The sequence below is a fragment of the Lycium barbarum genome, chromosome 4 (genome assembly GCF_019175385.1).
Source record: "Lycium barbarum isolate Lr01 chromosome 4, ASM1917538v2, whole genome shotgun sequence".
Lineage (NCBI taxonomy): Eukaryota > Viridiplantae > Streptophyta > Magnoliopsida > Solanales > Solanaceae > Lycium > Lycium barbarum.
The window spans coordinates 17,453,417-17,466,581 of NC_083340.1; the positions used below are offsets into that span (position 1 = coordinate 17,453,417).

Consider the following 13,165-nt stretch of genomic DNA (forward strand, 5'->3'; position numbering starts at 1 on the left):
CTTTGCCAGCTTCAGTAGCCGCAATATACTCCGCTTCAGTTGTAGACAGTGCGACACACTTCTGCAACTTCGACTGCCATGATCCCCCTGAAAAAGTAAACAAATATCCAGTAGTGGATTTTCTGTTATCGAGGTCACCTGCCATATCAGAATCTGTATAGCCCTTCAAGATTGGATTTGATCCTCCAAAACACAAGCATTCATCTGAGCTTCCTGTTAGATACCTGAGTATCCACTTCACAGCTTCCCAATGCTCTTTCCCTGCATTTTCGAGAAATCTGCTAACAACACCGACTGCATGAGCAATATCTGGTCGAGTGCATACCATTGCATACATCAAACTTCCGACGGCAGAGGAATAAGGAATCTTGGCCATTCTCTCTTTTTCCTCCTTTGTTGCAGGACACATCTTTTTGCTCAATTTCAAATGACCAGGAAGAGGTGTGCTAACCCACTTAGCACTCTTCATATTGAAGCGCTCTAGTACACGTTCTATGTACTTTTTCTGTGACAAATAAAGCTTCCTTTCATCTCTTGAACGAGTAATTCTCATGTCCAAAATCTGCTTAGCATGATCCAAGTCTTTCATTGCAAAAGACTTACTCAACTATTTCTTCAACTCGTCAATCCTGGAAGCATTCTTGCCCACAATCAACATATCATCCACATATAGCAGAAGGATGATAAAGTCATCATCAGAAAATGTTTGTACAAACACACAGTGATCTGAAGAAGTCGTCTTGTAGCCTTGCTCCCCCATAACAGACTCAAACTTCTTGTACCACTGTCTGCGAGCTTGCTTCAATCCATATAGACTCTTCTTAAGTTTGCATACAAGATTTTCTTTACCTTTTGCCTTGAAGCCCTCAGGTTGTTCCATATAAATATCCTCTTCTAAGTCACCGTGAAGAAAAGAAGTCTTCACATCCATCTGCTCAATCTCCAAATCCAGACTAGCAGTCAAACCAAGAACTGTCCGAATGGAGGACATTTTCACGACAGGAGAAAATATTTCGTCAAAGTCAATACCTTTCCTTTGACCAAATTCCTTAACAACCAATCTAGCTTTGTATCTGGGCTTCAAGCTGTGTTCTTCGGCTTTAACTTTGAACACCCACTTGTTCTTCAAAGCTCTTATTCCCTTAGGCAATTTCACCAACTCATAAGTATGGTTCTCACGCAGAGATTTCATCTCATCTTGCATGGCTTCAATCCATTAATCCTTGTGCTCATTTTCCATGGCCTCCTCATAACATTCAGGTTCTCCCCCATCAGTGAGTAATACATACTCATTAGGTGAATAACGGGAAGAAGGAACATGCTGTCTAGTAGACATTCTAAGTGGAATATCTGGCTCATCCACGCCTTCATGAGTAGAAGCATCGACTTCATGAGTAGAAACATCTACTTCATCAATAGCAGCATCGTTATCATCATCAACATGCTGATCTGGAACATGATTCTGGGCATCACCATCGTCATAGAGCCCACCAACTTCATCAGCATTTGTATGAGGAACTTGATCAAGATTAACTAAACCTTCAGAACTTGAAGATTTTATCTTCTCCGCTTTGTTAATATCTTCAATGGTTTGATCCTCCACGAAGATAACATCACGACTTCTTACGAGCTTCTTCTCAATTGGATCATATAGCCTGTAACCAAACTCATCAAGGTCATAACCAATGAAGATGCACTGCCTTGTCTTGGCAGTTAATTTTGACCTCTCATCTTTAGGCACATGTACAAAAGCTTTGCAACCAAACACTTTCAAGTGGTCATAGGAAACATCCTTGCCATACCAAACTCTGTTTGGATTATCACTTTGCAAAGCAACCGCAGGGGATAGATTAATAACATGTGCGGTGGTCAACAATGCCTCACCCCAAAAGGAATTCGGCAACTTTTCTTCCGAAAGCAAACATCTAACTCTTTCCATCAAGGTTCTGTTCATCCTCTCTGCTAAACCATTAAGCTGAGGAGTCTTAGGAGGAGTCTTCTGGTGTCTAATACCCTGTTGCTTGCAGTATTCGTCAAACGGTCCATAATATTCACCACCGTTATCAGTACGAATACACTTCAGCTTCTTTCCAATTTCTCTTTCAACTGAGGCCTGAAACTGCTTAAAGACACCCAACACTTGGTCTTTAGTCTTTAAGACGTAGACCCAAAGTTTCCTTGAGCAATCATCAATAAAGGTAGCGAAGTAAAGTGCACCACCCAAAGTCCTTGTCTTCATTGGACCACATAAATCTGAATGCACCAACTCAAGCAACTCTGTCTTTCTTGAAGGAGGATGAGACTTGAAAGAAACTCTATTTTGTTTTCCAGCCAAGCAGTACTCACACTTTTCTAATTTAGCACTTTCGAAATTTGGCAATAATTTCTTTTTGGCCAGAACATTTAGTCCTTTCTCGCTAATGTGGCTAAGCCTCTTATGCCATAACGTTGAAGAGCTATTGCTCTCAACTGCATTCACCATATCAACACAGGTAGAGGTCATAGTCCAGAATAGACCACGACGCTTTTCGCCACGAGCCACAATCATGGAACCTTTAGTAAGCTTCCACTTTCCAGCACCATTGGTACTGACATATCCCTCATCATCCAAAACACCAACAGAGATCAAGTGCAAACGAACATCAGGTGCATGCTTTACATTGTTTAAAACTAGTTTAGTTCCAATACTAGTTTTCAAACAAATCGTTCCAACACCAGCCATCCTAGATACAGTCTCATTACCCATACTCAAAGTTCCAAAGTCACCCGGAGTATAGGATGAGAAAATTCCTTCCGTGATGTCACATGAGATGCGGCACCACTATCCACAACCCAGCTTGACTCATCACAAGCAATATTTATCAGATCCGCATCAAGGACAGTAACAAGATCTCCTGTAGTGACAGCGGCAACACGATTGCCATCTTCTTTCTTTTCCTCCTTATCTCTATTCTCCTTTTTCAAAATCCGGCAGAACTTCTTTGTGTGCCCTTTTTTCCCGCAATGATAGCACTCAATATCTTTAAGTCTGCTTCTGGATTTGCTTCTATGATGTTCTCTATTTTGAGAACCACGATTCTTGCCTCTCCCCCTAGTGTCAGTCACCAAGACATCTGATGAGGAGGAACCTTGAGATGTTCTTCTCATCTCTTCATTTAAAAGACCGCTCTTGGCAAGATCCATAGAGATCACACCATCCGGAGCAGAATTTGATAATGAAGTTCTAATAATTTCCCAAGAATCTGGTAGGGAACCAAGTAGAAACAAGCCTTGAATTTCTTCATCAAAATTAATGCCCATAGCGAATAACTGGTTCATGATCCCCTGAAAAATATTCAGATGATCTGTCATTGCGGAACCATCGTGGTATTTTAAACCCAACATTTGCTTTATCAAAAACATCTTGTTGTTACCAGTTTTCCGAGCATACAAACTTTCAAGATGCTCCCATAGGGTCCGAGCATGTGTCTCCCCAGAAATATGGCTCAACACATTATCGTCGACCCACTGTCTAATAAAGCCGCAAACCTGCCGATGCAACAAATTCCACTCTTCATCTGATTTATTATCAGGCTTTTTATTGGCAAAGACAGGTTGATGAAAATTCTTGACATAGAGCAAATTTTCCATTTTGCCCTTCCAAATGACATAATTTACACCACTCAAAGTAACCATTCTACTAGTGTTGGCTTCCATCGTTTATCATAAATACAAATACTATTTTATTCGAAGACCAAAGTAATTCTTTTCTGATGTGGAAGTTCAGACTGTGCTGCAACCACAGAGCATACTCAGACAGAACCTTGGCTCTGATACCACTAAAAAAAAAAAAAGACCCACAATTTTTTACTTTGCCAAAAGAAGAAAAATTTGGCACCGGCCAAATTGCAGAGTTTGTCAAAAAGTGATACCAATTCGTGGGGTCCAGATCCACAATTTTTGACTTTGCCAAAGGAATAAAAATTTGGCACCGGCCAAATTGCAGAGTTTGTCAAAAAGTGTTTGAAAAAGGTTGAATTTGGCACCGGCCAAATTAAATGCAAGGTTGAAGAATTGCCACAGGCCAATTAATGCCAAGAGTAAAATTGCACACTCCATCCCTATAAATAGGGAGCTCTCTTTCAGTTTAATGACACACCAAAATCTCAGACAATACATCTGAGTGAGAGCAAAGTGAGGTATACCATAGACTGTGTAAGAAAATAGTCTGTGAAGAAAAATAGAGTGTGAGTGATATTGTAGTGAGGTGGAAAAATCAAAAGAGTGTTTTTCCTTTTGAGGGTGTAGTGGTCTTAGGAGTATTAGTACTCGTTACTACACAGTGTAAAATTCCTTGCTATAGTGATATCAGCTACTCCTCTTGGCCGTGGTTTTTCCTTTATTCAGAAGGGTTTCCACGTAAAATCTTGGTGTCATTATTGCTGCATTTTATTCTTGTTGATTTAACCATAAGTTAGTGTTCCGCGTTTATCACTAATACCGTGAATATTATTTTTGCGGGTCTATTTTATTCGCAACAACTTCAACCAAGAGAAAAATTTGAGCATTCAAGAGAGAAAACGAGTGAAGCATCTAAACGTACACATGAACATGTTGGACGTGCGTTTCTTCATTAAGTTTCGAGTCTAGTTTTAGTGAATGTATTAGGCTTTCGATTATAATCTCTTTCAGCTTTTGAGAAGCACATTTGAGGTTGTAATTGGGGGTAAACATTGGAAGCTAGAGTTAGCTTGAAGGAGTTAGATTGTTGGTGTAAGTTCTTTGAGAATATAATACGAATATAATCCTTTGTGGTCGTTTGGTACGTGGACAAATTTATGCTGGGATTATAGTCCTGGGATTATAATCCCAACACTAAATAATCTTTGGATTATTTAGTACTTGTTCTTTGTTTGGTTCATTGGATTAAAGGTGAGATATACCATATATAATCCAAAGCATGTGCTTGGTATTAGTTATACCACCTAGGAAATAGGATAATATTATCCAACATTGTGGTATACTTTTATACCGGGACTAATTAATAACCCAAACCAAATATGGTATAAATTTAACCCTAAAATTTAATACCGATATATCATGTCTTATACCATATACCAAATGACCCCTTTGAGTTTTGCTTCAAGTTAGCTTGAAGGGGTTAGCAGCAATCGAGGATTGTTGGAGTAATAAGTTCTTTTGGGGCAATGGGTGTAATCCTTTGAGTTTTGCTTCAAGCTAGTTTGAAGGGATTTGCAATAATCGAGGATTGTTGGGTGAAGGACTCCGGGGTATTGCCCTTTAAGATTGCTTTTGTAATAGGGGTAAACTAGTATTCAATCATTAGAAATAAATAAAGGCAGAAGAGAATGAAATCATGCAAGGAATTCATACTAGGGATGAATAAAGGAGCTATAAGCGGAGGTAAATTTAGAATTTAAATTCTACGAGTTTAACCTTTTAAAGACTTTAACATTAAACCCATCATATTCTTAAAGTTATTGATTTATACCTACTATTTGTTGTAATTTTAGTAGATTTTGCCATATAAAGTTATGTTCCGCATTGAAAGTATTAAGTTTAAATAAACTTGATATGTAAATAGGCATCCACCCCTGGCTACAAGGGAATAATCCTTAAACACTCACCAAAGGAGTACAATCCTCTATTCATCTAAAAACTAGCTAAGAAATTAAAAACAACCCTAAGCTTACTGTGTGTGTGTGTATGTATATATCGTATAATTTCTCATTTGTTTTATGTAATACACTTGTCCTATATCAATCGTTCCGTGATATTGACCTTTCTCTTTAGATTTTTTTTTTCCTCTTAAAACCCTATGTTTACCAAAATATCGTACGTTATTAATGATACATACAAGACAAATCATGATCAGACAACTGAATATATCCGCTTGGCTGGGAGCGCTTACTATTTGGTATTAAAAGCTGGCCTCTGGTAGGTAGGAGTCCCTACTCTCGTTTAGAGCCCGTTTGGCTTAGCAAAAAAAAAAATGATTTATAAACTGAGTTGATAAAAAAATAATTTATAAGTTAAAAAAATAAATTAAAATAGCCCAACTTATATTTTTTTTACTTATTTTAAGCATTTTTTTAGCTTATAAGCTGATTTGTCAAATACCTGAAAAATAACAAAATAGCTTATAAGTGGTCAAAAGCTTATAAGCTGATTTGACCACTTATAAGCCAATCAAACGGGCTCTCAGTCAAGAAACTTCGAAGACTTGTCAACATGTATGTTGAGATGGATAGCACAAATGAAGTTAACTCTCATTTTCAGTTTTTGCAAAAACTAAAACAAGAGTTTTAAAAAAAGAATGATAATTTGATCTGATTTTCTTTCTGAAATTCACTTTTAAATTCTAGTTTGCTTAGACATTCACTATCCGAAATTTAATCGGGCAATTTGCAGGATTGTCCTTCGCTGGGGGGTGGTCTTTAATTTTTGTCCTTCGCTACAAGCATCTTGGTTTCGGATTCGATCCTCGTTCAATCAAAAATTAAAATAAAAATGTTTCAAACTCTGCCTTAAGGGGAAAAAAAAATTCTAGAATTTTGTAAACATCTGCCTTAAGGCCTAATTTTGGGTAAAAGTTTGTCTTAACTTCTGCTTTAAGGCATGGCATAAGTTGGGCCTTGTGAATCCCAACTTATGGCATGCAAATTTTTTTAATTTTTTTTTTGCTGAGCTTGAATTGGAATTCAGGACCTCTAAGTGTTAAACGAAGGATAAATATTAAAGACCACCAATTTGAGGGATAAAATTTAAAGACCACCCCAAAAAAGATAATCCGCTCAAAAAAATGAATTTAATCCAGATTTGGGGCGATAGGCCCAAAAAGGAGATAAAGCCGACCTGCCAAGAGATTGTCCATTCTCAAGACTCGAAATATCTCGTTGTTTCACTATTCCCTCAATGGTATACAAGCCAGGCCAATTCCAGTGGAGCAATCCCTGTTCTTTTTCTTCTTATCCAAACGTTAATTCGAAGCTAAGTGTCGGCAATATTAATTGTTGTTGGATATTCGTTGCATGGCCGCTAACATGATTGATTTTGTGTCATTCATCAAAGGGTAAACCTACTGATGGTTTTGTTCCAATTCAAGAAAAAAACAGTATGTTGTCGGGGGCGGATCTAGCCTATTAAGTGGGGGTTTAATTGAACCCTCAACTTTCGATACGGAGTATTAATTTATGTGTAAAAAATTATTAAAATTATATATATAATAGATATGAACTTATAACTTTTAAAATATAATGAGTTCAATATTAAAATTCTTAAGATTGAACTCACATAATCTAAATCCTGAATTCGCCTCTCTATGTTGTTTGTGTTCACTCCGAAAATTTGATCGGAGTACTCAAAATCTGTTTCATTTTAAGATAGATGAAACAAATTGGAGTATTTACTTTCTTCTCTGTACAAACCAAACTCGTTCCAGCCGATTAGCCTTCGTCTTTCCTAGACTCCAAAAATTTAGAAGCTTGCATTTTTTTTCCTTGCAAAACAAAAGTTAGACAGATGTCCGGATGATATTGTCTTGAATAGTCGTCGAATAACACCTACATCGCTGCCCTACCATTACACGATTGATCTTGAGTGACTTATCATACTGGGGACCATAAAAGAAACTATTGCTCTAGCCCCTCTCCAAGAAAGAGAATATTTTTCCTGTTTTACTACATTTTTATAACAATGATGTCCGGATATGTAGCATCATCACACATGTAACGTCATTAAAATTATTTCTTAGCTTATATTGCCTTATAAGAAAACTCATTAAAATTTGTATTACGGGAAAAGATAAATAACATTGAATCAAATGGATAAGAAGGGCCATAATCGACAAATTGACACATAGGTTCCATTTAGGCTTTGATTAGGAATTCGCGACTTAAATAGCGCGAAAAAAAAAAAGTTAAACCAAACTAGTACAAAAAAAAAATATAAATAGTATTCACGCACGAATTTCGTGCGTGAAAGGACCAAACTGCCAAAACACAGTTTTGGAAAAGGAACATTAGTGACTACGCATGAATTTTGTGCGTTAATGTTGGTTTTTTTTTTTTTTTTTTTTTTTTGCGTTACCTTTCCAATCACGTTTTTTTTTCCATACTTTGGGTAAAGATTAGTCATGTTTTAAAATCCCAAAATATCAATATTTTATATAAAACTTAATATTTTTTTTTGCGTACAATAATGTCGGCTCATTACATGAAGTCCACCTAAACGTTTGGATCGTCGTTTTAGGGGTTCTAAAGTGTCCCGAAGCAAATTTTGAAACTTATAATATTTATAGGATTTTGATTTAAGTGTTTTATTATATTTGAATGTACAAATTTAAATATTTGATTTAATAACAATTCATCCAATACGAGAGGTCTATAGTAATTAAAAAATAATTCATTCCATTTAATTGCACACCATTTGAATTAGTATTGTAATTAAATAGAATGAATTATTTTTTAATTAGTATAGACCTCTCGTATTGGATGAATTATTATTAAATAAAATATTTAAATTTGTATATTCAAATATAATAAAACACTTAAATCAAAATCCTATAAATATTACAAGTTTCAAAACTTGCTTCGGGGCACTTTAGAACCCCTAAAATGACGATCCAAACGTTTAGGTGGACTTCATGTAATGAGCCGACATTATTGTACGCAAAAAAAGATATTAAGTTTTATATAAAATATTGATATTTTGGGATTTTAAAACATGACTAATCTTTACCCAACGTATGGAAAAAAAACGTGATTGGAAAGGTAAAGCAAAAAAAAAAAAAAAAAAACAAACAAACCCAACATTAATGCACAAAATTCATGCGTAGTCACTAATGTTCCTTTTTTTTATGACCCCTTTCACGCACAAAATTCGTGCGTGAAAGGCCAAAACTGTGTTTTGGCAGTTTGGTCCTTTCACGCACGAAATTCGTGCGTGAATACTACTTATGTTTTGTTTTTTTATTAGTTTGATTCAACTTTTTTTTTTTTTTACACTATTTAAGTCGCGGATTCTTTGATTAGTTGAGTTTACTTTTACACAAATCGCCTATCTTTACTACAATAAAGTACCACTGTACCTCATTCCAATCTTCTCCACTTACCAGTATTGATTGTTACAGGGACCGCATCTTTCTATGCATAAAGTCCTATAAATTCAATTGAATATTTGGGTAGTGTGTAGTAAGTGAACATAGGATCTAGAATGGGTTTTCCTCATTCTCCACATCTAGTCTTGCTTTCATGGGCTGTTTCTGCTCATCTCTTTTTAGCTATAGCACAAAGATCCACCTACATAGTCCATTTGGACAAAACCTTAGTGCCTAATGTCTTTGCTAATCACCATCATTGGCATTCTTCCATCATTGATTCCATCAAAGCTGTTGTTCCTTCATCAGTGGACAGGTTTCACTCTGCTCCAAAACATGTTTATTCTTATGACAATGTGTTTCATGGCTTCAGTGTTGTTTTGTCCAAAGATGAACTGGATGCTTTGAAGAAGTCACCAGGTTTCATTTCAGCTTACAAAGATAGATCTGTGGAACCTTACACTACTTACACATCTGATTACCTCAAGCTCAATCCTTCATCTGGTCTATGGCCAGCTTCTGGTTTAGGCCAAGATGTGATCATTGGTGTTATTGACACTGGCGTCTGGCCAGAATCCGCGAGTTTCCGAGATGATGGTATGCCTGAAATCCCCAAGAGGTGGAAGGGAATTTGCAAGCCAGGCACTCAGTTTAATATTTCAATGTGCAACAAAAAACTCATTGGGGCTAATTACTTTAATAAGGGAATTTTGGCTAATGACCCCACTGTGAACATTTCCATGAATTCTGCGAGAGATACTAGGGGTCACGGAACACATTGCGCTTCCATTGCTGCTGGGAACTTTGCAAAACGTGTCTCCCATTTTGGATATGCAGCAGGAACAGCAAGGGGAGTTGCACCACGAGCTAGGCTTGCTGTGTACAAGTTTGGCTTTGACGAAGGATACTTTGATTCAGATATGATTGCTGCTATGGACCAAGCTGTTGCAGACGGTGTTGACATGATATCCATTTCTCAAGGGCACAGTCACATTCCCTTGTATGAAGATCCGATATCAATTGCTTCTTTTGGAGCTATGATGAAGGGAGTTCTAGTTACAGCTGCAGCTGGAAATCGAGGTTTCAGTTTTGGAACTGTAGTAAATGGATCTCCATGGATCTTGTGTGTGGCAGCAGGCTACACTGACCGGACATTTGCAGGAACTTTGACTTTGGGCAATGGGTTAAAAATTAGGGGTTGGACCTTGTTTCCAGCAAGAGCCTTTATCAGGGATATATCCGTGATTTACAACAAGACTCTAGCCGCTTGCAATTCAGATGAATTGTTATCGCAAGTTCCTGATCCCGAACGCACCATCATTATATGTGATGATAGTAATAGTCCTAGTTGGGATATCTTTAGTCAACAAAATTTCGTCTCTCGAGCAAGGCTTCTAGCAGGCATCTTTATTTCTGAGGATCCAACAGTGTTCAGGGACACTCCTTTTTCCGACCCGGGAGTTGTGATTGACAAAAAGAAAGGGAAACAAGTCATCAATTACGTTAAAAACAGCGTTGCTCCCACGGCCACCATCACGTTCCAAGAAACGTACGTGGATGAAGAAAAGCCATCCCCAGTTCTAGCCGAGTTCTCAGGAAGAGGGCCCTCCAGAAGCTACTTGGGAATTGCAAAGCCAGATATTATGGCACCAGGGGTACTGATTCTTGCAGCAGTTCCACCTAATATCTTTTCAGAAAGTATTCAGAACATAGGATTATCTACAGATTATGAGCTTAAATCAGGCACATCCATGGCTGCTCCTCATGTTGCTGGAATTGCAGCAATGCTAAAAGGCACACATCCTGAATGGAGTCCTTCAGCTATTCGCTCTGCCATGATGACTACAGCAAACCCTTTGGATAGTACTCAAAAGCCTATCAGAGAAGACGATAACATGGGAACCACGCCCTTAGGGATCGGATCGGGGCACGTTGATCCTAACAGGGCACTTGATCCCGGCCTAGTATATGATGCTACTCCACAAGATTACATAAATCTTATATGCTCTATGAACTTCACAGAAGAACAATTCAAAACATTTGCAAGATCATCAGCCAATTACCACAACTGCTCAAATCCATCAGCAGATCTCAATTATCCATCATTCATTGCCTTGTACACGTCCAGCCAGGAGGGTAACTTCACCTGGTTGGACCAAAAATTCAAGAGGACCGTTACGAACGTTGGTGAAGGTGCAGCTACTTATAAAGTAAAAATAAAGACTCCGGCGAATTCCACAGTTTCAGTGTCACCACAAACGTTGGTGTTCAAGAAGAAAAATGAGAAGCAAAGCTATACTTTGACAATTCGCAATATAGGTGAGATGAATTTGATTAAATTTGGGTCTATCACTTGGGTTGAAAAGAATGGCAACCATTCAGTAAGAAGTCCAATAGTGCTAAGTCCTGGAACTGCACCCTGGGGTACAGATGATTAGGACAATCACATTATGAGAAAGTTTTAAGACATTTGGAATAAATTATGTATGCTCCAGAAGCAACTTAGGACAAATGTTTTATGGTATGTTACTTTATCAAAAAAAAAAAAAAAAAGAGAAATGTTTTATGGTTTCTAGTTTCTACAACATAATATCCTATTCGAAATCTAAATAGCAGAGGCGTCAAGTGGTTCGGAAAAGTAGTACTTAGTAATTAGTATAGTATAAAACAAGTTGTGTTAATGTGTTAAAAGAAGTGTTAATGGGTACCAATTTAGCCGCATACTGTAATTATTATGATTAAATCATAAATGAAGGTGAACAAATATAGTACTCTCTCCGTCCATGCTTACTTATTCATGTTTGACTTGACACACCATTAAGAAGCAATTTAAAAAAAAAAGGTATTTTACTATATCACCCTAATTATTACTCCCTCTGTTCCAAAAAGATTGTCTTCCTTTCCTTTTTAGTCTGTTCCAAAGAGATTGTTCCCTTTCTATACTTAGAAACAATTTAGCTTTATGAGATGATTTACAACCACACAAATATCTAAGGCTTGTTTTGGACCACACATTTCAAAAGTCTTCCTTTATTTCTTAAACTTTGTGTCAAGTCAAAAAAGGACAATTTTTGGGGGACGGAGGGAGTATAAGTCATTTAAATGTTGGGAAATGGATAAGAAATGATTAGAACTTAATAACACTGGTAAAATAGGTATAAAATGATACAATATCTCTTGATTTTTCAAATTAGACAAATTAAAATAGACATCTATTTTTAACTTAGTGGACAGAGCACTAATTAATTGCAATTTGATGATAAAAATATGTCAAAACATCTGATAAGAATTTATTAGATTGCTATAAATATGGAATGTGACGCTAATCCAATCTTACTATCAATATACTAGAAACATGATATTTTATTGGAAAAAGGCTAAAATTATCTTAAACTATCGGAAATAGATCACTTTTAGGGTGTGTATGTATGAAGGAAAATGTTTTCCAGGAATTAAATGAGTTTCTTACTTATTTTATTGCGTTCGATACATAAGCAAAAAATATTTGTATATAATCGGGTTATGGGATAGGGGCTACGGGTGGGGGTGAAGATGACGTGTTTGGAGAGTGGGACGAGAGAGACAATCAATGTAGAATACCATTTATGAGAGTTGTATTCCCTACGGGAAGTCATTTTCCTCATTTTTCAGGAACTTGTTTTCCTAAAAAAATATTTTCTAAAAATTTTATTCAACTGAACATGAAAAAATTGAAAACCATTTTTTAGAAAATATTTTCCTTCATATCGAACATACCCTTACCCTTTGTTTGTTTTAATTTGGTATCAACTACGTTCTCGCCGTTAACCCATTAACTCAATTTTACCCTCAAAACTAACATATTTCATGTCTGCTTGAAACACGCATAAAATATTTTTTCTTTATTGAGTTGGAAATACGCATGGAGAAAAAATCCTCCCTTCTATGAGACTGCTTTGTTGTGACCAGAATTTTTATTGCCAGACTTTAATATTCCAAGCGGATAAAAATCAATATATATTATAAAGTTAGGCATAGACAAAGTGACATGACACCTCCTTATAGCCAGCATTTGTATTTATCTTTTAT

The 13,165-nt window shown here is 36.7% G+C and overlaps 1 protein-coding gene across 1 annotated transcript; it reads left to right on the forward strand.

Annotated features, from left to right (window-relative positions):
* Window positions 1-9,024: 9,024 nt before the first annotated feature.
* Window positions 9,025-11,701, forward strand: LOC132635424 (subtilisin-like protease SBT3). The gene has a single exon (XM_060351806.1). It carries the CDS (start codon window positions 9,214-9,216, stop codon window positions 11,533-11,535), a length of 2,322 nt encoding a protein of 773 aa, XP_060207789.1. The 5' UTR covers window positions 9,025-9,213; the 3' UTR covers window positions 11,536-11,701.
* Window positions 11,702-13,165: the final 1,464 nt, after the last annotated feature.

What these genes read in the sequence shown, in the direction of transcription:
- LOC132635424 (XM_060351806.1), top strand. Translation starts at nt 9,214, where the DNA reads ATGGGTTTTCCTCATTCTCCACATCTAGTCTTGCTTTCATGGGCTGTT.